We start from the raw sequence: 24,361 nt of genomic DNA, 5'->3' as shown, positions 1-24,361 counted from the left end.
TTTTGCCATGCATCAACATGAATCTGCCACGGGTGTACACGTGTTCCCCATCCTGAACACCCCTCCCTCCTCCCTCCCCGTACCAACCCTCTGGGTCATCTCAGTGCACCAGCCCCAAGCATCCTGTATCATGCATCGAACCTGGACTGGTGATTCATTTCATATATGATATTATACATGTTCCAATGCCATTCTCCCAAATCATCCCACCCTCTCCCTCTCCCACAGAGTCCAAAAGACTGTTCTATACATCTGTGTCTCTTTTGCTGTCTCGCATACAGGGTTATCATTACCATCTTTCTAAATTCCATATATATGTGTTAGTATACTGTATTGGTGTTTTTCTTTCTGGCTTACTTCACTCTGTATAATTGGCTCCAGTTTCATACACCTCATTAGAACTGATTCAAATGTATTCTTTTTAATGGCTGTGTAATACTCCATTGTGTTTGTATACCACAGCTTTCTTATCCATTCATCTGTAGAATTGTACTTAAAATTTCTCTACCTGGCTGTACCAAAGTACCCCCTTATGAGATAATGAACGAGATTTACTACAGAAGCTCTTATGCTAGCACACAAATAATCTGTATACAAATTGGAAGCAAATAAAATCCACCAATATCAAAGTACTTAAAGAAACTGCAGTGTATTCATCTAATGGAAAAGAAAATAATAGAGAGGAGAACATCCCACTGCTACAGGCAACAGAATGGATGATTCTTCATGAATGGGCATGAGGAAAGGAGGCTGTCACAGAATCCTTTGATCATTTATTTGAAGGTCAAAATCAGACTGCAGCAGCAGTCTTGCTCTGAATCTTGTTGGCTTTTGGGTGGAGCTTGGTTTCAGTGTAGGTATGGAGGCTTTTGGATGAGCTCTTGTAAATTAATGTCCCCTGGAGTCAGGCATTTTCTGGTGTTCTCAAGTTTCAGATTTAAGCCTCCTGCCTCTGGCTTTCAGTCTTATTCTTACAGTAGCCTCAAGACTTCTCCATCTATACAACACCAATGATAAAACATCTAGGTTAATGGTGAAAAGATTCTCCACAGTGAGGGACACCCAAAGAGGTTCACAGAGTTACATGGAGAAGAAAGGAAGGAGGAGGGAGATAGAGGTGACCAGGAGGAGAAGAAGGAGAATCAAATGGAGCAAGAGCAATCTAGCCACTAATCAATTCCCTATGTGCTCTCCACAGTCTGGAACACTCAGAGAGGTTCATGGAGTTACATAGAGAAGAGAAAAGGGAAGAAGGAGATAGAGGTGACCAGGAGGAGAAGAGGAGGGATCAAAAGGAGAGAGATAAATCTAGCCAGTTATCAGTTCCCAAAGTGTTGTCCACACCCTGGAACACCCAAAGAGATTCACAGGGTTAGGTAGAGAAGAGAAGAAGGAGGGAGGAGATAGAGGTGACCTGGGGAAGAAAAAGGAGAGTCAAAAGGGGGAGAGAGCAATCAAGCCAGTGATCACACTCCTAAGTAAAAATTACTGAAGATTAGATTCTTAAAGGTACAAAATTGATAACAAATACCAAAAAACAAAGATTAAAAATCTAGAGTAGAGGTTAGACTCTCAAAAATACAATATTAAAAAAAATCACAAAAATTATAAAAATATATATGTGTGTGTGTGTGAAATTTGCTTTAAAATAGGGGGGTTGCAAGATAATAGTAGGTTATAAAAATGTAAATTAAAGAAGTAATAAAGAACTTAAAAATAAAAATTTTTTAAATTAAAAGATGATAATAGTAAAATATATCTAGGAATTTCTCTGGAGCTCTTGAGGGCAGTGTGGGGTCAGTTCAGTTTCAGATAGTTCCTTGTTCCAGTTTATACTTCTTTTCAAGGTCTATAGGCCCCTTCCAATGTAGTCAATGCTAACTACAGGGTTTTAATATGTTGCACCTGTCACTTCCAAAGCAGTTCCCTATTCTTTGCTTATTTTGGCTTCTTCTGTTTGCAAGTCTCTTCAGTGTCTAATTTCCACCCTGACACAAGGGGGCGAAGGTAGTTACTTATTTAGGCTCACTTGTTCAGTAGTGTTGTGGGAGGGAGGAACACTGAGAACAAATATCACTGGCATGTGTGGGGAGTGCTCATAGTGTCTGGGGCACATTGGGTTTGCCCCCACTCACGGTGTGTGTTCTTTCCTGGTCTACACTGCTCAGGCTCCAGGTTGCTCTGCAGGGGAACTGTTCAAAGCAGGCCCTGGGTTGCGTGCACTTCCCAGGTCTAAACTGCTCAGGTTCAGGTTCTCAGGTACTCCACAAAGGCACAGCTCAGGTGACCAGGTGTTGGGCAGGTGCACTGTCCCAGGTGGTCTGTGCATCTTATCACCTCCCCCGTCCCAGCCGCTCAGTTTCCTGGGTGCACAGCAAGAGCGCCATCTCAGGTGTGCTGTGTATCTCCTCTGGGTAGCTGATCTCTGGCTGCGACCCTCCTGACAGATGTCAGCTGTCCAGGATCCCAGGAAGACTTGGTTAGCAACTGGGAGCCTGCTCACAGTTCAGTGTTCAGTGGAGGATGCCATCTCTGGGGCCAAGATTACCCCTCGCCTTCTGGCTCTGGCTGTCTCCCGCCTGCCTCTCTGCCTCCAGCATCGGGAGGGTCAGACTGCAGTTGGCTAGCTCTCCTCTGGTATTCGCTCAATCCCTTGTTCTGTGAGTGGGCCAGGCTATGTCTTAGGTTAGAGCTTTTCACAGGAAAGTTCTCTCTCTCTCTTTCTCTCTCTGGCTATCTTATAGTATGGGTTGCTTTCTCACATTAGCTCCCTCAGATTGTCTTCAGGGCATTCAGGCCTGGTCCTTACCCTAACAATGCAACCCGTGCCTCCCTGTTCACCGCTCCCCCCCCCCCCCCCCCCACGCTAGCGGGAGTGAGTATCTGGGCTACTTCTCTGAGAGTTGCAGTTAGGCGCATAATCTGTGGGTTTTTCTTTTCCCCTCCTGGTTATGTTGCCCTCTGAAATTCCAAAACTCCCCACAGACCCACTGGTGTGAGGGTTTCCTGGTGTTTGGAAACTTCTCCCCCTTCACAACTCCCTCCCTGGGACGGGTCTCTGTCCCTATCTCTTTTGTCTCTCCTTTTGTCTTTTATATTTTGTCCTACCTCCTTTCAATGAGAATGCGCTGCCTTTCTGGGTGCCTGGTGTCCTCCACAAGCATTCAGAAGTTGTTTTGTGGAATTTGCTCAGCATTCAAATGATCTTTTGATGATTTTTGGGGGGAGAAAGTGATCTCCCCATCCTATTCCTCCGCCATCTTAGGACCACCCCAAAATCTGTACTTTGAGGGAAGTTCTCAACATCAATCTCCAGTGAAGAGACTGACAGTGTGATATGACAAAACCAACTCTACACAATGTAATCAGTCCCATATGAGTCTTATTTATTCATCTTTTATCTCGAAATCAGTGCCTGTCTCTCACAACACTGTTATAACCTTTGAAATAAATAGATTCATGTCCCCACTCTTTGAAAGCTGTCATGTACTCTGTGAAGCTCACCTCACAAAGGACAGGAGACAGATCCTTTTACAAAGGTTGGGTGTGCAGAACAAGTCAAACAGTAGCTTTGGTCTGTGCTATCTCTAGTTCCTCCTGCATGGTCACTGTCAAACCCTTTAACAACAAGAAGTATGTATCATTTGCCAACATAGTGCCAGGTATTGTGATGAGCACTGGCACCCAACAGGACAAGAGAGATACATTACTTTTCTTTCTAGTATAACATATTATACATGCAAGAACAGGTGTGAGTATGATATGAAAGATGGTGTAGGGAGCTAGGGAGACACAAGGAAATTAAATAGCAACACTAATACTTTGAAAATGAGGCCAAAGAGGGGTACAGAGAATCCAGGAGAGCACATTTACTGGAGATTCACATCAGGAACTGAGCTAAATGAAGCAGTATTTTCACAATATGCAAAACTTCTTTTCTATGAGACAGACATGACAGAGAAGGAACTGAGTTTATATTCTCAACTGAATGTCCCTGTTTTTAATAGCAAAGCAGTTTGTCTATCTCAATAAGAAGAAAGCAGGTTGCCGTTTGTCTTCCCTCCAACCCAATAACCACTTCCTTTTCCTGTTCACCTCCATATTCTGGGTTATTTCAGCATTCTTTACTCCATGTCTCTGTGCAAACTGTTATGTCCCTTTAAGCCCTGAGGGGTTTATTGCTGATAATCAATAAAGTGACCAAGCAGATTCTACTAAACCACCTGATGAAAGAATTACATGTAAGTTTTGTCGCATGATTCTTGACAACACATTTTTTTGCCTTTTATCTATATTCCACCACTTCACTTGCTGGGTCAAAAATACCAACTCATGTTCTGTTATACAAATTCTAGGAAAATGTGAATACTTAAAACATGTACTATAAACAAGGGATCACAGACTTTGGAGTCAAACTGCTCTCTGTTTATTCACCAGGAAATTTTCCAAGAAACTTCAAAGTTTAAACCTGCGAGTCACTCACAAGCATGATTTCCTCCCAAAGCTTGGCATGTGCTCTAGCAATTTTCTGCACATAGTGTATATTTATAGCACATATTCTAAAAAAAATAAAAAGAAGTCCTTAAATATTATAAGCTCAAACACCAATAAGGATTGGAAGTACTTCTGCCACTTCCAGGGATCTTGGTAGCTGAATATAGGAATGAGTCACTGATTGTGTTGGTCAAAAAGTTTGTTCAGGATTTTCAGTAACATTTGACAGACAAAACAAACGTTTTGTCCAACACAATACATTGCCTCATTTTCTCATCGATAAAGTACAGAAAGTGACTTCTCTGGCAATCCAGTGGTTAAGATGTCAACTCCCAAAGTAAGGGGAGGCAGATTCCAACACTGGTCAGGGAGCTAAGATCCCAGACGCCTGGCAGCCAGAAAACTAAAACATAACACAGGAGCAGTATTGTAACAAACTCAATAAAGACTTTTAAAAAATGGTCCATAGTAAAAATAAATAAATAAATAAATAAGAGGGGACAATAATTTTTAGATGATTAAAGGGGAAAACCTACAACCAAGAATACTCTACCCAGCAAGACTTTCATTCAGATTAGGCAGAGAAATAAAAATTGGCAGACAAGCAAAAACTAAGTGAATTCAGCACTGCCAAACTACCACACAAAAATTCTAAAGGAATTTCTCTAGGTAAGAGATGTTTTGAAGAGGCAACTAGATATAAGAAAATCACAAATGGAAAAGTTCACAAGTAAAGGCAAACATAAAGTAACTATACAAAATCATCATACAAATACGATACCAAAACCAGCAATAATTATGAGAGGAGAACACAAATGCAGGAAATGGAAATGCATTTGAAATTAAGAAACCAGCCATTTAAAATAACCTTGTACATATATAGTGAATAGTGAAAGTGAATAGTGAAGTCACACAGTCATGTCCGACTCTTTGCGACACCATGGACTGTAGCCTACTAGGCTTCTCTGTCCATAGGATTCTCCAGGCAAGAATACTGGAGTGGGTTACCATTTCCTACTCCAGGGGATCTTCCCAACGCAGGGATCGAACCCAGGTCTCCTGCATTGGAGGCAGACACTTTAACCTCTGAGCCACCAGGGAAGCTCCAGTACATATATAGATTGCTATATAAAAACCTCATGGCAGTGGGACTTCCCTGGTGGTCCAGTGGTCCAGAAGAATCCACCTTGCAATGCAGGGGACACCAGTTCCATCCCTGGTCAAGGAAGATCCCAGATGCCATGGAGCAACAAAACCCATGACCACAATTACTGAGGGCTTCCCTGGTGGCTCAACTGGTAAAGAATCTGCCTACAATGCAAGAAATCCGGGTTTGATCCCAGGGTTGGGAAGATCCTCTGGAGAAGGAAATGGCAACCCACTCCAGTATTCTGGCCTGGAGAATCCCATGGACGGTCGCAAAGAGTCACACACGATTGAGTGATGTTCACACACACAACTACTGAACCTGTGTTCCAGAGCCCATGAGCCGCAACTACTGAGCCTACATGCCGAAACTACCGAAGCTCGGGCCCATAAAGCCTGTGCTCTGACAAAAAAAGCCACCACAAGTAGAAGCCTACATATAGCAACAAAGAGCAGACCTCACTCATCACAACTAATGAAAGCCCACACGCAGCAATGAAGATCCACCACAGCCAAAGAAATAAAATAAATACAATTTTTAAAAACCTCATGGGAATTGCAAATCAAAAGCAAAAAATAGACACACGGAAAAAAATAAAAAGTAACCAAACACAACATTAATCAAACCACAAGACAAGAGGTCAAAAGAAGAATGGAAGACTGACAAAAATGATTCCAAAGCAATTAAGAAAATTGCAATAGGAACATACATATCGATAATTATCTTAAATGTAAAGGGATAAAACTCTCCAACCAAAAGACATAGACTGGATAAATGGATATAAAAGTAAGACATATATATATATATATATATATATATATATATATATATATATAGTCTACAAGAGACCCACTTCAGACATAGGGACACATACAGATTGAAAGTGAGGAGATGGAAAACGATATTCCATGAAATGGAAATCAAGTGAAATGTGGAATAGTAATACTCATATCAGACATTATAGACATTAAAATAAAAACTATTACTAGAGACAAGGAAAAATAATTACTTGGTGGTCCAGTAGCTAAGATTCTGTGCTCCCAATGCAGGGGGCCTGGGTTTGATTCCTGATCAGGAAACTAGATCCTGCATGCCGCAGCTGTTTGCATGCCACAACTGAGGATCCTGCATGCTGCAAATAAGACCTGGCACTGCCAAATAAATAAATAAATAAATAATATTAAGAGACAAGGAAGGATAGTACAAATGATTAAGGGATCATCCAAGAAGAATACAGAATAATTGTAAATATATATGCACCCAACATAGGAGCCCCTCAGCATATAGGCAGATGCTAACAGTCATAAAAAGAGAAATCGACAGTAACACAATAAAAATGGAAGATTTTAACACCGACTTACACCAATGGAGATAATCATCCATACAGAAAATTAATAAAGAATCAGGCCTTAAATGATACATTAGATCAAATAGACTTCAGTGATATTTATAGAGTACTCATCCAAAGGATAAAAGATGATGCTGTGAAAGTGCTGCACTCAATATGTTAGCAAATTTGGAAAACTCAGCAGCAGCCACAGGACTGGAAAAGGTCAGTTTTCATTCCAATCCCAAAGAAAGGCAATGCCAAAGAATGCTCCAACTACCACATAATTGCACTCATCTCACACACTAGTAAAGTAATGCTCAAAATTCTCCAAGCCAGGCTTCAGCAATACGTGAACTGTTAACTTCCAGGTGTTCAAGATGGCTTTAGAAAAGGCAGAGGAACCAGAGATCAAATTGCCAACATCCACTGGATCATGGAAAAAGCAAGAGAGTTCCAGAAAAACATCTATTTCTGCTTTATTGACTATGCCAAAGCCTTTGACTGTGTGGATCACAAGAAACTGTGGAAAATTCTGAAAGAGATGGGAATACCAGACCACCTGACCTGCCTCTTGAGAAACCTATATGCAGGTCAGGAAGCAACAGTTAGAACTGAACCTGGAACAACAGACTGGTTCCAAATAGGAAAAGGAGTACATCAAGGCTGTATATTGTCACTCTGCTTATTTAACTTCTATGCAGAGTACATCATGAGAAATGCTGGACTGGAAGAAGCACAAGCTGGAATCAAGATTGCCAGCAGAAATATCAATAACCTCAGATATGCAGATGACACCGTCCTTATGGCAGAAAGTGAAGAAGAACTAAAGAGCCTCTTGATGAAAGTGAAAGAGGAGAGTGAAAAAGTTGGCTTAAAGCTCAACATTCAGAAAATGAAGATCATGGCATCTGGTCCCATCACTTCATGGGAAATAGATGGGGAAACAGTGGAAACAGTGGCTGACTTTACTTTTCTGGGCTCCAAAATCACTGCAGATGGTGATTGCAGCCATGAAATTAAAAGACGCTTACTCCTTGGAAGGAAAGTTAAGACCAACTTAGACAGCATATTAAAAAGCAGAGACACTACTTTGCCAACAAAAGTCCATCTAGTCAAGACTATGGTTTTTCCAGGTGTCATGTGTGGATGTGAGAGTTGGACTATAAGGAAAGCTGAGCACTGAAGAATTGATGCTTTTGAACTGTGATGTTGGAGAAGATTCTTGAGAGTCCCTTGGACTGCAAGGAGATCCAACCAGTCCATCCTAAAGGAGATCAGTCCTGGGTGTTCATTGGAGGGACTGATGTTGAAGTTGAAACTCCAATACTTTGGCCACCTGACACAAAGAGCTGACTCATTTGAAAAGACCCTGATGCTGGGAAAGATTGAGGGCAGGAGGAGAAGGGGACAACAGAGGATGAGATGGTTGGATGGCATCACCAACCCAATGGACATGGGTTTGGGTGGACTCCGGGAGTTGGTGATGGACAGAGAGGCCTGGCGTACTGCAGTTCATGGGGTCGAAAAGAGTCAGACATGACTGAGCAACTGCACTGAACTGAACTGAACATCCAAAGGAAACAGAACACACTTTCTTCCAATGAGCACATGGGATATTCTCCAGGAAAGATCACATTTGGCCACAAATCAAGCCTTGATAATTTTAACAAAATTGAAAGCATATCAAGAATCTTTTCCAACTACAATGCTATGAGATTAGAAATCAATTACAGGAAAAAAAAAACTAAAAAATACACAAACACTAAAAGGTAAAACAAAATGTTATTAAGCAACCAGTGGATCAGTGAAAAAAATCAAAAAGAAAATCAAAAAATACCTAGACAATTGACGATGAAAACGTGAAAGATATGAAACATAGCAAAAGCAGTTCTAAGAGGGAAATTTATAGCAATGCACTCTAACCTCAAGAAATAGGAAAAATATCAAATAAACAACCTAAACTCACACCTAAACCAACTAGAGAAAGAAGAACAAACAAACCCCAAAGTTAGTGGAAGGAAAGAAATCATAAAGATCACAACAGAATTAAATGAATAGAGACAAAGAAAATAAAAGCAAAGATCCATGAAACTAAAAGTTGGTTCTTTGAGAAAATAAACAAAGTTGGTAAATCTTTAGCAAGACTCCTCAAGAACAAAAAAGGGGTAGGGGAGGACTCAAACAAATAAAATAGAAGTTACAAGGGACACCACAGAAATACAACAGTATGGCAATGAAATGGACAACCTAGAAGAAACTGACAAATTCTTACAAAGGTACAGCTTTTCAAGACAAACCAGGGAGAAACAGAATATATGAACAGAACAACTACAAGTACTGAAACTGAAACTGTGATTAATAATCCCCCAACAAACAAAAGTCCAGGAGAGATAACTTCACAGGTGAATTCTATAAAATATTTAGAGAAGAGTTAACACCTACCCTTTAGAAACTCTTCCAAAAAATTGTAGAGGAAGGGACTTACCTGGTGGTCTAGTGGTTCAGACTCTGTGCTTCCACTGCAGAGGGCTCAGGTTCCATCTCTGGTCAGGGAACTAAGATCCCACATGCCACACAGTGTGCACACACACACACACACACCAAAAAAAAAAAAAGTAATAAAAAATTATAGAGGAAGGAACACTCCCAAGCTCATACTACAATGCCACCATCCCTCTGATACCAAAACCAGACAAACCTCAGTTCAGTTCAGTTCAGTCACTCAGTCGTGTCTGACTCTTTGTGACCCCATGAATAACAGCATGCCAGGCCTCCCTGTCCATCACCAACTCCCAGAGTTCACTCAGACTCACATCCATCGAGTCAGTGATGCCATCCAGCCATCTCATCCTTTGTCATCCACTTCTCCTCCTGCCCCCAATCCCTCCCAGCATCAGAGTCTTTTCCAATGAGTCAACTCTTTGCATGAGGTGGCCAAAGTATTGGAGTTTCAGCTTTAGCACCATTCCTTCCAAAGAACACCCAGGGCTGATGTCCTTTAGAATGGACTGGTTGGATCTCCTCAGGCCAATATCACTGATGAACATAGATACAAAAATCTGCAACAAAATAGTAGCAAACTGAATCCAACAACATATAAAAGGATCATTTACTATGATCAAATGGGATTTATACAAGGTATGAAGAATTTTTCAATATCCACATCTCAATCACTGTGATATACTACAACAAATTAAATTTTTCTTTTAAACCTCAAACAATGCAGAAACAGCTTTTCATAAAATTCAACACAGGTTTATGATTAAAAACACTTCAGAAGATGGGCATAGCGGGAAACTACCTGAACATAATGGGCTTCTTTGGAGGCTCAGTTGGTGGATAATCTTCCTACAATGCAGGAGACATGGGTTTGATCCATTGGTCAGGAAGATCCCCTGGAAAAATAAATGGCTACCCACTCCAATATTCTTTCCTGGAGAATTCCATGGACAGAGGAGCCTGGAAGGCTGCAGTCCATGGGGTCATAAAGAGTGGACATAACTTAGTGACTGAAAAACAACAAGAGGTTTTTCATAGCTTTCTGTCTAAGGAGCAAGCATCTTTTAGTGTCATGGCTGCAGTCACTGTCCACAATGACTTTGGAGACCAAAACAAGAAAATCTGTCATTGCTTCCATTTTTTCCCCCTGCAGTTTGCATGAAGTAATTGAACCAGATGCCATGATCTTAGTTTTTTTTAAAGTTGAGTTTCAATCCAGCTTTTACACTCTTCTCTTTTACCCTCATACTGTTCATGGGGTTCTCAAGGCAAGAATACAGAAGTGGTTTGCCATTCCCTTCTCCAGTGGACCATATTTTGTCAGAACTCTACAAGATGACCCGTCCATCTTGGGTGGCCCTACACGACATGGCTCATAGTTTCATTGAGTTAGACAAATAGGAAAAGGAGTAAGTCAAGACTGCATATTGTCACCCTGATTATTTAACTTACATGCAGAGAACATCATGAGAAATGCTGGGCTGGAGGAAGCTCAACCTGGAATCAAGATTGCCAGGAGAAATATCCATAACCTCAGATATGCAAGTGACACCACCCTTATGGCAGAAAGTGAAGAAGAACTAAAGAGCCTCTTGATGAAAGTGAAAGAGGAGAGTGAACAAGTTGGCTTAAAGCTCAGCATTCAGAAAACTGAGATCATGGCATCCAGTCCCATCACTTCATGGCAAATAGATAGAGAAACAGTGGCAATAGTGGCTGACTTTATTTGGGGGGGCTCCAAAATCACTGCAGATGATGACTGCAGCCATGGAATTAAAAGATGCTTACTCCTTGGAAGAAAAGTTATGATCAACCCAGATAGCATATTAAAAAGCAGAGACATTACTTTGCCATCAAAAGTCCATCTAGTTAAGGCTATGGTTTTTCCAGTGGTCATGTATGGATGTGAGAGTTGAACTGTGAAGAAAGCTGAGCACTGAAGAATTGATGCTTTTGAACTATGGTGTTGGAGAAGACTCTTGAGAGTCCCTTGGACTGCAAGGAGATCCAACCAGTCCATCCTGAAGGAAATCAGTCCTGAATATTCATTGGAAGGACTGGTGCTGAAGCTGAAACTCCAATACTTTGGCCACCTGATGCGAAGAACTGACTCATTTGAAAGGACCCTGACGCTGAGAAAGATTGAAGGTGGGAGGAGAAGGGGACAACAGAGGATAAGACGGTTGGATGGCATCACCAACTCAATGTGCATGAGTTTGCGTAAACTCTGGGAGTTGGTGATGGCCAGGGAGGCCTGGCATGCTGCAGTCCATGGGGTCACAAAGAGTCGGACACAACTGAGCGACTGAACTGAACTTTTACCCTCATCCAGAAGCTCTTTGGTTCTTCTCCACTATCTGCCATTAGAGTGGCATCTGCAAATCTGACGTTATTGATATTTCTCCCAGCAGTAATGATTCCAGTTAATGATTAATCCAGACTGGCATTTCACATGATGTACTCTGCATATCAGTTAAATAAGCAGAGTGACAACATACACCCTAGTTATTCCCCTTTCCCAACTTTGAACCAGTTAGAAATTGCACCACATGCCACTTTAATTAAAAGCAAAGGATTGTAATTTTTGAGTAGTGTGTTGTTACAGAACAAACAAGAAAAAAACATTTGTTTTCTGCTCTTTCCTAGAATAGTCCTTGTGTCTCTCCAGTTCCACTTTTTAGAAATGACTGAAGACTGTGTAGCTTACTTTAAGGTTATTCAGAGGTCACGTACATGACAAAGTCCTATGCCAGTTCCACAGAATCACAAAGGACAAACACATTCAGAAAGTAAATCTTTAAACAGATTTAATGTTCATCAGATACAGATATCTTTGGTAAATAATTTTCTCTATAACTTTGCTAAAAAGCAACCACCCCATGCTTTCAAAAAGACCAGGGAAACTGATTCCATTGCTCTGTTACAGTAGTGAGGTGGGTTAGACCCAGGCATGAGAAACTGGCAAGAGGTCACATAGACTTAGGGTGAATTAAAGAAAACATTTTCTCCCTTTGAACTTCTCTCTGTAAAGTCATTTTGACTCCTTTTGAATATCACCTGTTTGCAATGGCCTTTGAGGAGCTCCTGGATAAAGTTGGTGGCCTGGGGAAATTCCAGATCCTTCAGATGGCTTTAACTCTCCCTTCTCTCATGATAGTAGTCTGTCACTCACTGTTGGAGAACTTCACTGCAGCCATTCCTGGTCATCGCTGCTGGGTCCACATCCTCGATAATGCCACTGTCTCTGATAATGACACTGAGATCCTCAGCCCTGATGTCCTCCTGAGAATCTCCATCCCAGTGGATTCAAACTTGAAACCAGAGAAGTGTCGTCGTTTCCTCCACCCCCAGTGGCAGCTCCTTCACCTGAATGGGACCTTCCCCAACATGACTGACCTGGACACGGAGCCCTGTGTGGATGGCTGGGTGTATGACCACAGCTTGTTCTCCTCCACCATCGTGACTGAGGTAAAGGCCCCATTTACTTCTTGTAAGTGTAGGTGTATGCTCGGTCACGTCCTGAACATACAGTCGTGTCCTGAGTCATACCCTGTTTGAAAGTAAAAGTTAGTCACTCAGTCGTATCCAACTCGTTGTGACTCCATGGACTGTAGCCCACCAGGCTCCTTTGTCCATGGAATTCTCCAGGCAAGAATACTGGAGTGGGTTGCCATTACCTTCTCCAAGGGATCTTCCCGACCCAGGGATCAAACCCAGTTTTCCCTCATTGCAGGCAGACTCTTTACCAACTGAGCCACCAAGGAGGGCTCCTATGCTGTTTAGAATAACATAAATTAAACAGGGTTCAAGTCTTCAGTCACTGAGTAGATAATGTAGCCAGCTTCCTTTCATACTTTTAGTAAGTAGTGATTGATTATCTTTTTAATTGCCAAGCACTTTATTCTTTTTAATTTATTTACATTAATTGGAAGATAATTACTTTACAATATTGTGATGGTTTTTGCCATATATCAGTATGAATTGGCCATAGGTAAATATGTGTCCCCTCCATTCTGAAGCCCCCTCCCATCTCCCTCCCCACCCTATCCCACCAGGTTGTCACAGAGCACTGGCTTTTCATGCCCTGTGTCATACATCAAACTCACACTGGTTATCTATTTTACATATGGTAATTTTAAAAACCCAGAAATAATCAAATGGAGCTTAAATAAACTTAAAAGCTTTTGCACAAAGAAGGAAACTATAAGCAAGGTGAAAAGACAGCCCTCAGAATGGGAGAAAATAATAGCAAATGAAACAACTGACAAAGAATTAATCTCCAAAATACACAAGCAGTTCATGCCCCTCAATACCAGAAAAACAAACAACCCAATCAAAAAGTGGGCAGAGGCTGAGAACAAGATGGCAGAGGAGTAGGTGAAAGTGGAGTACGTCTCCCTCCACAGATACATCAGGAATACACCTTCAGACACAGAAGTGCATGCAGAATACCAGCTGAGAGCAGGCAGGAGTACCTGACCAGTGGAAAAGAAAATATAAAACCATGCAAAACTTGGTAGGATGAAGAAATTGGGGGGGAAATAGGAGTGTTAGTAGGCCTGGACCTGCCCTTGGTGGGAGGGGGAACTGAAGCAGGAGTCTAGTCCCCACAATAGGACAGTTGTCTGAGTCAGAGGAGAAACATTTAAGACAAAGAGTGAAACAGCTGGTCTGTGGCAGCCTCAATGGAATGAGAATCAGACAGTCCTTGCCACAGCCATACATACCTCAGACAAGAACTCTGGTCTTCTGGAAGGTGCAGCAGCTGGGAGCTGGAGTTTAGGGATTGTGGCGCAATCCCATGGTGAGGGCTGCTATTGACTGTGGAGAGACAGACTGAGGGGATGTGAGGGAGGAGATGGTGGTGGGAAATGCCGGTGGAGGAAAGCCCGGCAGCCATGGAAGCAAGGTGATGCTGCTGAGTCACATGTCGGGGATGAAGCCATCACCATAGCCTCTCTCTCCCCACACGCCAGCATCGGCAGCTGAACAATAGAGCGCCTGGCCCATCAAATGCCTGACACACTGAACTAGAGTAGGACCCCAGCCAGGGTGCTCCTTTCAGTGACTGATATGCCAAACTACAGAGTAGGACCCCAGCCAGGGGGGCCCCTCTATGTGCCTGACTCACTGAACAACAGAGAAGGACCCCAGGCAAGGGAGCCCTCTAAGTGCCTGAATAGGCGGAGCTATAGAGAAATACTGCCCAGAGAGGCCTTCTGATCACCAGCTACAAGAGGCTGGAATAAAGACTCTGATAGGGCCACAACTCCTGTGACAGAGGCAGTCCGTGTCCGTGCACACGTGGCACCAGCAGGGTCCCCACAAGCCAAGTAGCTGTGCCACCTTCATGCTCAGCTCTCACTGGGGCAGAGCTGCCACAGGCAAAAAAAAAGCCTTGCATCTATGCCTGCAAGGTCACTGCCGTCATGTCCGACTCGGCGACCTTGTAGACTGTGGCCTGCCAGGCTTCTCTGTCAGAGACGGGGTTCTTCAGGCAAGAATATTGGAGTGTATTGGCCAAAACTGGTTGCCATACCCTTCTAGAGCACTATATTTCCTGCTGCCCTAATCGCCAACCCCCCTGAGTACCTGGTGCTGCCAGAATCCCTGCGACCCAAGCAGCTGCACCACCTCCACACCTGGCCCTCACAGGAGCAAACCCAAACCCTCCAGGACAGCCTCAGGAGCTAAACCCCAGTGGACAATCCACATGTAGAGGTGGAAATAACACCACAATTGAAACCCAGGGACAGTGTGGCAAGGGAAAAAGACCCAAAACTTTCCCACCAGCTGTACAAGCTGCAGATTAAATCCACATGATCAACTAAGCAGACTCTGTGTCTATGGAATACGTAAAAGGCCATTGAGAGTTCCCACAAAAGAAAACACACTAGTTCTGATAGCTGTGGACATTGGAGGCAAGAACATACAGGAGTAGGACCAGATTAGAATTTGAGCTGCCCCCGCAGCAGATCCAGAGATTAACACATGTTGGAGGGCATCCTAGGGAGGTAAGATGAACTGTGATTCCCAGTGAGGGAAACTGACAGCAGTGACTCAAGAAAAACATTTACTATTCTTATTTTTTTTACTTGTTCTGTAGATTCTTTTGGATTTTTTTTCTTTTCTTCCCCTCTGTTGCAGTTGTCGATTTTTTCAGCACTAAGAAATCCAATTAAGCTTTTGAGCTTTTTTTTTTCCTCAGTAACATTGTTTATTGTTGTCGTAAACCTCTGCCTCTACATTGGGCTTTTGCCATTCTGTGGAGTTTTCCTCTTTTCTTTTTTCTTTTCTCTTTTTTAATTTTTTAAACCTATTATTATTTTTTCCACATCGATTCCTTTGTTTGCTATTCCTACTGTTCTTTTACCCTTGCATTAATCTTTAACGTATATAAATCTTCTTTGTCTACCTCTATTTAACTTTGCACAGATATTTTTTCTTTTCTTTCTCTCCTTTCCTCTCAACATATTTGTTAGATTTATTTTCATTGCTTTATTTCCCAGTTGGCAACTTGCTTTAGTTTTGTTTTCCAGTTTGTTCTAGTAGATACAATTTTCAGTTTCCTTAGTTTACCAGGTCAATCTATTGTACTTTATTTTTGTTGGACTGTTTTGATTTTGCTTATGGGAGTATAGGTATATGTATATTCAGTCACACTTTCTATCGTTGTTATAAACCTCTGCCTCTATGTTGGGCTTTTGCAGCTCTGTAAAGTTGTCCTTTCTTTTCCTTTTTTCTTTCTTCTTCCATTTTTTCCTTTTCTCTTTTTTATAATTTTAATTTTTTAAGCCTATTATATTTTTTCTACATTTATTCCTTTGTTTGCCTTTCCTACTGCTCTTTTCCCCTTGCAGTTAATCTTTATGTATATAAAACTTCCTCATCTATCTCTATTTAACTTTGCATATCTATTCTTTCTTTCTTTCCTTTCCTCTCACTATATTTATTAGTTTTGTTATCATTGCTTTATTCCCCACTTGGCACCTTGCTTTAGTTTTGTTTTCCAGTTTGTGCTTAAGTTAGTTTTGTTCTTAACTGGTAAATAAAAATTTTTTTTTTTTTTGTTCACTGGGTCAATCTACTATACTTTATTTTTGTTGGACTGTTTTCACTTTGCTCATGGGTGTATATGTATATGTGTATATTCCATTATTTTAATTATTATTTTCTTGATTTTGTAATTTCCACTCATCTGGGGTTCATCCTTGGTTTCTTGTTTTTAGATATTTGTTTTAATCTCACTTAATGCCATAACAAACCACTTGTGGAATCTTTGTTCCTGACCAGAGATCAAGCCCTAAGCTTTTGGAATGGGAGCACTGACTCCAAGACCCTAGACTTCTAGAGAACTAATCCTAGGGAGTATCAGATAGTGAGAACTCACTCAAAGTAAACCACTTGAATACAAGAACCAGCATCACCCAATCACCAGTAGCACCACGTGCAGAATGCCTCATCTAAACAACAAACAAGACAAAAATACAAACTTAATCATCGTCAGACAGGATTATCACCTCACTCAGCCTTGCCATCAGAGGAAAGACAAACAAACAAAAACTCAGCACAAATCTCACCCTATAAGAAGCTAACACAGCACTTTCACAGCATCATCTTTCAGGATTTGAAATAGCTCAAGTGGAATTCCATCACCTCCACTAGCTTTGTTCGTTGTGATGCTTCATAACGCCCACTTGACTTCACATTCCAGGATGTCTGACTCTAGGTGAGTGACCACACCATCATGATTATCTTGATTGTGAAGCTCTTTTTTGCACAGCTCTGTGTATTCTTGCCACCTCTTCTTAATATCTTCTTACATTGCTGCTGCTGCTGCTGCTGCTGCTGCTGCTGCTGCTGCTGCTAAGTCGCTTCAGTCATGTCCGACTCTGTGTGATCCCATAGACAGCAGCCCACCAGGGCCCGTCATTCCTGGGATTCTCCAGGCAAGAACACTGGAGTGGGTTGCCATTTCCCTCTCCAATGCATGAAAGTGAAAAGTGAAAGTGAAGTCGCTCAGTCGCATCCAACTCTTAGCATTACCAAATGTAAAATAGATGGCCAACAGGAATTTGCTGTATGACTCAGGAAATTCAAATAGGGGCTCTGTATCAACCTAGAGGGGTGGGATGGGGAGGGAGATGGGAGGGAGTTTCAAAGGGAAGGGTATATATGTATACCTATGGCTGATTCATGTTGAGGTTTGACAGAAAACAGCAAAATTCTATAAATCCATTATCCTTCAATAAAAAATAATAAATTTTTTTAAAATGGGCAGAAGACCTAAACAGATATTTTCCAAAGACATAGAGATGTAATACACAAAAGGATAGTCAACATTGCTCATTATTAGAGAAATGCAAACCAAAATCCCAATGAGGTATTCTCATACCAGTCAGAATATGAAAGTGAAAGGCACTTAGTTGTGTCTGACTCTTTGCAACCCCATGGACTAAACAGTCTATGGAATTCTCTAGGCCTGAATACTGGATTGGGTAGACTTTCCCTTCTCCAGGGGATCTTCCCAACCCAGTCAGAATAGCCATCATCAAAAAGTCTACAAACAATAAATGCTGGCCAGGGTGTGAAGAAAAGGGAACCCTCTTATACTGTTGGTGGGAATGCAAACTGATACAACCACTATGGAAAACAGTATAGAGATTCTTTTTTAAAAAACTAAGAATAAAACTACCATAAGACTCAGCAATCCCACTACTTGTTGTATACTCTGAGGAAACCAGAATTGAAAAAGGCACTTTATTTTTCAATATTAAGTGTAGTGAAAAAACAACCTAGAAAAGAATTTTAGTATCACAAAGCTTTAAATTGTGTGAAGGTGTACAGTTAGAAAAGATATGGGGGGGGGGCGGTCCTAAGATGGCGGAGGAATAGGACGGGGAGACCACTTTCTCCCCCACAAATTCATTAAAAGAACAGTTCAATGATGAGTAAATTCTACAAAACAACTTCTGAATGCTGGCAGAGGACATCAGGCACCCAGAAAAGCAGATCAGTGTCTTCAAAAACAGTGAACCTCTCTGGGTGTTCCTCAATGTGGAGAAACTTTTCATCTTTAACCTAGATGTTTTATCATCAGTGCTGTATAGATGGAGAAGTCTTGAGGCTACTGTAAAAATAAAACTGAAAACCAGAAGCAGGAGGCTTAAGTCCAAATCCTGAGAACATCAGAGAACTCCTGAATCCAGGGAACATTAATCGATAAGAGCTCATCAAACGCCTCCATACCTACACTGAAACCAAGCACCACCAAAGGGCCAACAAGTTCCAGGGCAAGACATACCATGCAAATTCTCCAGCAACACAGAAACACACCCCTGAGCTTCAATATACAGGCAGCTCAAGTTACTGGAAAACCATAGACATCTCAAAACTCATACTGGACACTTCATTGAACTCCAGAGAGAAGAAATCCAACTCTACCCACCAGAACTCTGACACAAGATTCCCTAACCAAGAAACCTTGACAATCTACTGATACAACCCCACCCACAGCAAGGAAACTCCATAATAAAAAGAACTCCACAAATTCCCAGAATACAGAAAGGCCACACCAAATGCAGCAATATAAACAAGATGAAGAGACAGAGGAATACCTAGCAGGTAAAGGAATGGGAGAAATGCCCACCAAACCAAACAAAAAAGGAAGAGGTAGGGAATCTACCTGAGAAAGAATTGCGAATAATGATAGTGAAAATGACCCAAAATCTTGAAACCAAAATGGAATCACAGATAAATAGCCTGGAGACAAGTCTGAGAAGATGCAAGAAAGGTTTAACAAGGACCTAGAAGAAATAAAAAAGAGTCAATATATAATGAATAATGCAATAAATGAGATCAGAAACACTCTGGAGGCAACAAATAGTAGAATATTGGAGGCAGAAGATAGGATTAGTGAAATAGAAGATAGAATGGTAGAAATAAATGAATCAGAGAGGAAAAAAGAAAAACGAATTAAAAGAATGAGAACGATCTCAGAGACCTCCAGGACAATATGAAACACTCCAACATTCGAATTATAGGAGTCCCAGAAGAAGAAGACAAAAAGAAAGACCATGAGAAAATACTTGAGGAGATAATAGTTGAAAACTTCCCTAAAATGGGGAAGGAAATAATCACCCAAGAAACCCAGAGAGTTCCAAACAGGATAAACCCAAGGCGAAACACCCCAAGACACATATTAATCAAATTAACAAAGATCAAACACAAAGAACAAATATTAAAAGCAGCATGGGAAAAACAACAAATAACACACAAGGGGATTCCCATAAGGATAACAGCTGATCTTTCAATAGAAACTCTTCAGGCCAGGAGGGAATGGCAAGACATACTTAAAGTGATGAAAGAAAATGACCTACAGCCCAGATTACTGTACCCAACAAGGATCTCATTCAAATATGAAGGAGAAATCAAAAGCTGAGAGAATTCAGCACCACCAAACCAACTCTCCAATAAATGCTAAAGGATATTCTCTAGACAGGAAACACAAAAAGGGCATATAAACCCAAACCCAAAACAACAAAGTAAATGGCAACGGTATCATACTTATCAATAATTACCTTAAATGTAAATGGGTTGAATGCCCCAACCAAAAGACAAAGACTGGCTGAATGGATACAAAAACAAGACCCCTATATATGCTGCCTATAAGACAAAACACCTCAAAACAAGGGACACATACAGCCTGAAAGTGAAGGGCTGGAAAAGATATTCCATGCACATAGAGACCAAAAGAAAACAGGAGTAGCAATACTTATATCAGATAAAATAGGCTTTAAAAAAAAGGCTGCGAAAAGAGACAAAGAAGGGCACTACATAATGATTAAAGGATCAATCCAAGAAGAAGATATAACAATTATAAATATATATGCACCCAATATAGGAGCACTGCAATATGTAAGACAAATGCTAACAAGTATGAAAGGGGAAATTAACAATAACACAATAATAGTGGGAGACTTTAATACCCCACTCACATCTATGGACAGATCAACTAAACAGAAAATTAACAAAGAAATGCAAACTTTAAATGATACAATAGACCAGTTAGACCTAATTGAGATCTTTAGGACATTTCACCCCTAAACAATGAATTTCACCTTTTTCTCAAGTGCTCACGGAATCTTCTCCAGGATAGATCACATCCTGGGCCATAAATCTAACCTTGATAAATTCAAAAAAATTGAAATCATTCCAAGCATCTTTTCTGACCATAATGCATTAAGATTAGATCTCAATTAGAGGAGAAAAACTATTAAAAATTCCAACATATGGAGGCTGAACAACACGCTGAAGAATAACCAACAAATCACAGAAGAAATCAAAAAAGAAATCAAAATATGCATACAAACGATTGAAAATGAAAACACAACAACCCAAAACCTGTGGGACACTATAAAAGCAGTGCTAAGAGGAAAGTTCATAGCAATACAGGCATACCTCAAGAAACAAGAAAAAAGTCAAATAAATAACCTAACTCTACACCTAAAGCAACCAGAAAAGGAAGAAATGGAGAACCCCAGGTGTAGCAGAAGGAAAGAAATCTTAAAAATTAGGGCAGAAATAAATGCAAAAGAAACAAAAGAGACTATAGCAAAAATCAACAAAGCCAAAAGCTGGTTCTTTGCAAGGATAAATAAAATTGACAAACCATTAGCCAGACTCATCAAGAAACAAAGGGAGAAAAATCAAATCAATAAAATTAGAAATGAAAATGGAGAGATCACAACAGACAACACAGAAATACAAAGGATCATAAGAGACTACTATCAGCAATTATATGCCAATAAAATGGACAACTTGGAAGAAATGGACAAATTCTTAGAAAAGTACAACTTTCCAAAACTGAACCAGGAAGAAATAGAAAATCTTAACAAACACATCACAAGCACGGAAATTGAAACTGTAATCAGAAATCTTCCAGCAAACAAAAGCCCAGGTCCAGACGGCTTCCAGATGAATTCTACCAAAAATTTAGAGAAGGGCTAACTCCTATCCTCCTCAAACTCTTCCAGAAAATTGTAGAGGAAGGTAGACGTCCAAACTCATTCTATGAGGCCACCATCACCAAAACCAGACAAAGATGCCACAAAAAAAGAAATCTACAGGCCAATATCACTGATGAACATAGATGCAAAAATTCCTTAACAAAATTCTAGCAATCAGAATCCAACAACACATTAAAAATATCATACACCATGACCAAGTGGGCTTTATCCCAGGGATGCAAGGATTCTTCAATATCTGCAAATCAATCAATGTAATTCACCACATTAACAAATTGAAAAATAAAAGCCATATGATTACCTCAATAGATGCAGAAAAGGCCTTTGAAAAAATTCAACATCCATTTATGATAAAAACTCTCCAGAAAGCAGGAATAGAAGGAACATACCTCAACATAATAAAAGCTATATATGACAAACCCACAGCAAACATTATCCTCAATGGTGAAAAATTGAAAGCATTTCCCCTAAAGTCAGGAACAAGACAAGGGTACCCACTTTCACCACTACCATTCAACATAGTTTTGGCCAAAGCAATCAGAGAAGAAAAAGAAATAAAAGGAATCCAAATTGGAAAAGAAGTAGTAAAACTCTCACTGTTTGCAGATGACATGATCCTCTACATAGAAAACCCTAAAGACTCCACCAGAAAATTACTAGAGCTAATCAATGAATATAGTAAAGTTGCAGGATATAAAATCAACACACAGCAATCCCTTGCATTCCTATACACTAATAATGAGAAAGTAGAAAAAGAAATTAAGGAAACAATTCCATTCACCATTGCAATGAAAAGAATAAAATACTTAGGAATATACCTCCCTAAAGAAACAAAAGACCTATATTTAGAAAATTATAAAACACTGATGAAAGAAATCAAAGAGGACACTAATAGATGGAGAAATATACCATGTTCATGGATTGGAAGAATCAATATAGTGAAAATGAGTATACTACCCAAAGCAATCTACAGATTCAATGCAATCCCTATCAAGCTACCAGCGATATTTTTCAGAGCTAGAACAAATAATTTCACAATTTGTATGGAAATACAAAAAACCTTGAATAGCCAAAGCAATCTTGAGAAAGAAGAATGGAACTGGAGGAATCAACCTGCCTGACTTCAGGCTCTACTACAAAGCCACAGTCATCAAGACAGTATGGTACTGGCACAAAGACAAAAATATAGATCAATGGAACAAAATAGAAAGCCCAGAGATAAATCTACACACCTATGGACACCTTATCTTTGACAAAGGAGGCAAGAATATACGATGGATTAAAGACAATCTCTTTAACAAGTGGTACTGGGAAAACTGGTCAACCACTTGTAAAAGAATGAAACTAGAACAGTTTCTAACACCATACCCAAAAATAAACTCAACATGGATTAAAGATCTAAACATAAGACCAGAAACTATAAAACTCCTAGAGGAGAACATAGGCAAAACACTCTCCGATATATGTCACAGCAGGATCCTCTATGATCCGCCTCCCAGAATATTGGAAATAAAAGCAAAAATGAACAAATGGGATCTAATTAAACTTAAAAGCTTCTGCACAACAAAGGAAACTATAAGCAAGGTGAAAAGACAGCCTTCTGAATGGGAGAAAATAATAGCAAATGAAGCAACTGACAAACAACTAATCTCAAAAATATACAAGCAACTCCTGCAGCTCACGTCCAGAAAAATAAACGACCCAATCAAAAAATGGGCCAAAGAACTAAATAAATAGACATTTCTCCAAAGAAGACACACAGATGGCTAACAAACACATAAAAAGATGCTCAACATCACTCATTATCAGAGAAATGCAAATCAAAACCACAATGAGGTACCATTTCACACCAGTCAGAATGGCAGCGATCCAAAAGTCTACAAGCAATAAATGCTGGAGAGGGTGTGGAGAAAAGGGAACCCTCTTACACTGTTGGTGGGAATGCAAACTAGTACAGCCACTATGGAGAACAGTGTGGAGATTCCTTAAAAAAATTGCAAATAGAACTGCCTTATGACCCAGCAATCCCACTGCTGGGCATACACACCAAGGAAACCAGAATTGAAAGAGACACGTGTACCCCAATGTTCATCGCAGCACTGTTTATAATAGCCAGGACATGGAAACAACCTAGATATCCATCAGCAGATGAATGGATAAGAAAGCTGTGGTACATATACACAATGGAGAATTACTCAGCCATTAAAAAGAATACATTTGAATCAGTTCTAATGAGGTGGATGAAACTGGAGCCAATTATACAGAGTGAAGTAAGCCAGAAAGAAAAACACCAATACAGTATACTAACACATATATATGGAATTTAGAAAGATGGTAATGATAACCTTCCTTGCGAGACAGCAAAAGAGACACAGATGTATAGCACGGACTTTTAGACTCTGGGGGAGAGGGAGAGGGTGGGATGATTTGGGAGAATGGCATTGAAACATGTATACTATCAAGTAAGAAATGAATCGCCAGTCTATATTCAATACAGGATACAGGATGCTTGGGGCTGGTGCACGGGGATGATCCAGAGAGATGATATGGGGTGGGAGGTGGGAGGGGGGTTTAGGATTGGGAACTCATGTACACCCATGGCTGATTCATGTCAATATATGGCAAAACCAATACAGTATTAAAGCAAAATAAAGTAAAAATAAAAAATTTTTTTAAATAAAAGACAAAAAGAAAAGATATAATATGTGAAAACTACCCTTGGTAGAAAGTTCTTGCCTTACTTGCAAATTGGAAATACATGTATTAATCTTTTAATTTCCATGTCCCGCTACTTGTCAAAAAATTATATCAGAGTGCATTTCACCCTAAATGTAAAATCCAGGCATCATAAATTTTTTTAAATTT

General features: G+C 40.4%; 1 protein-coding gene across 1 annotated transcript in view; it reads left to right on the top strand.

The window, feature by feature from the left end:
- The first annotated feature begins 12,301 nt into the window (after window positions 1–12,301).
- LOC120874598 (solute carrier family 22 member 10-like) overlaps window positions 12,302–24,361 on the top strand; it is a 30,191-nt gene continuing 18,131 nt past the window's right edge. Inside the window, exon 1 of the mRNA XM_040256080.1 lies at window positions 12,302–12,938. Within this exon, the coding sequence (XP_040112014.1) occupies window positions 12,537–12,938 (402 nt within the window). The 5' untranslated portion in view covers window positions 12,302–12,536. The remainder of the gene's footprint in view (window positions 12,939–24,361) is intronic.

Source organism: Oryx dammah, unplaced genomic scaffold, assembly GCF_014754425.2.
Source record: "Oryx dammah isolate SB20612 unplaced genomic scaffold, SCBI_Odam_1.1 HiC_scaffold_15, whole genome shotgun sequence".
Lineage (NCBI taxonomy): Eukaryota > Metazoa > Chordata > Mammalia > Artiodactyla > Bovidae > Oryx > Oryx dammah.
The sequence above is the reverse complement of the archived record's forward strand: the minus strand, read 5'-3'. Positions and strand labels throughout refer to the sequence as shown.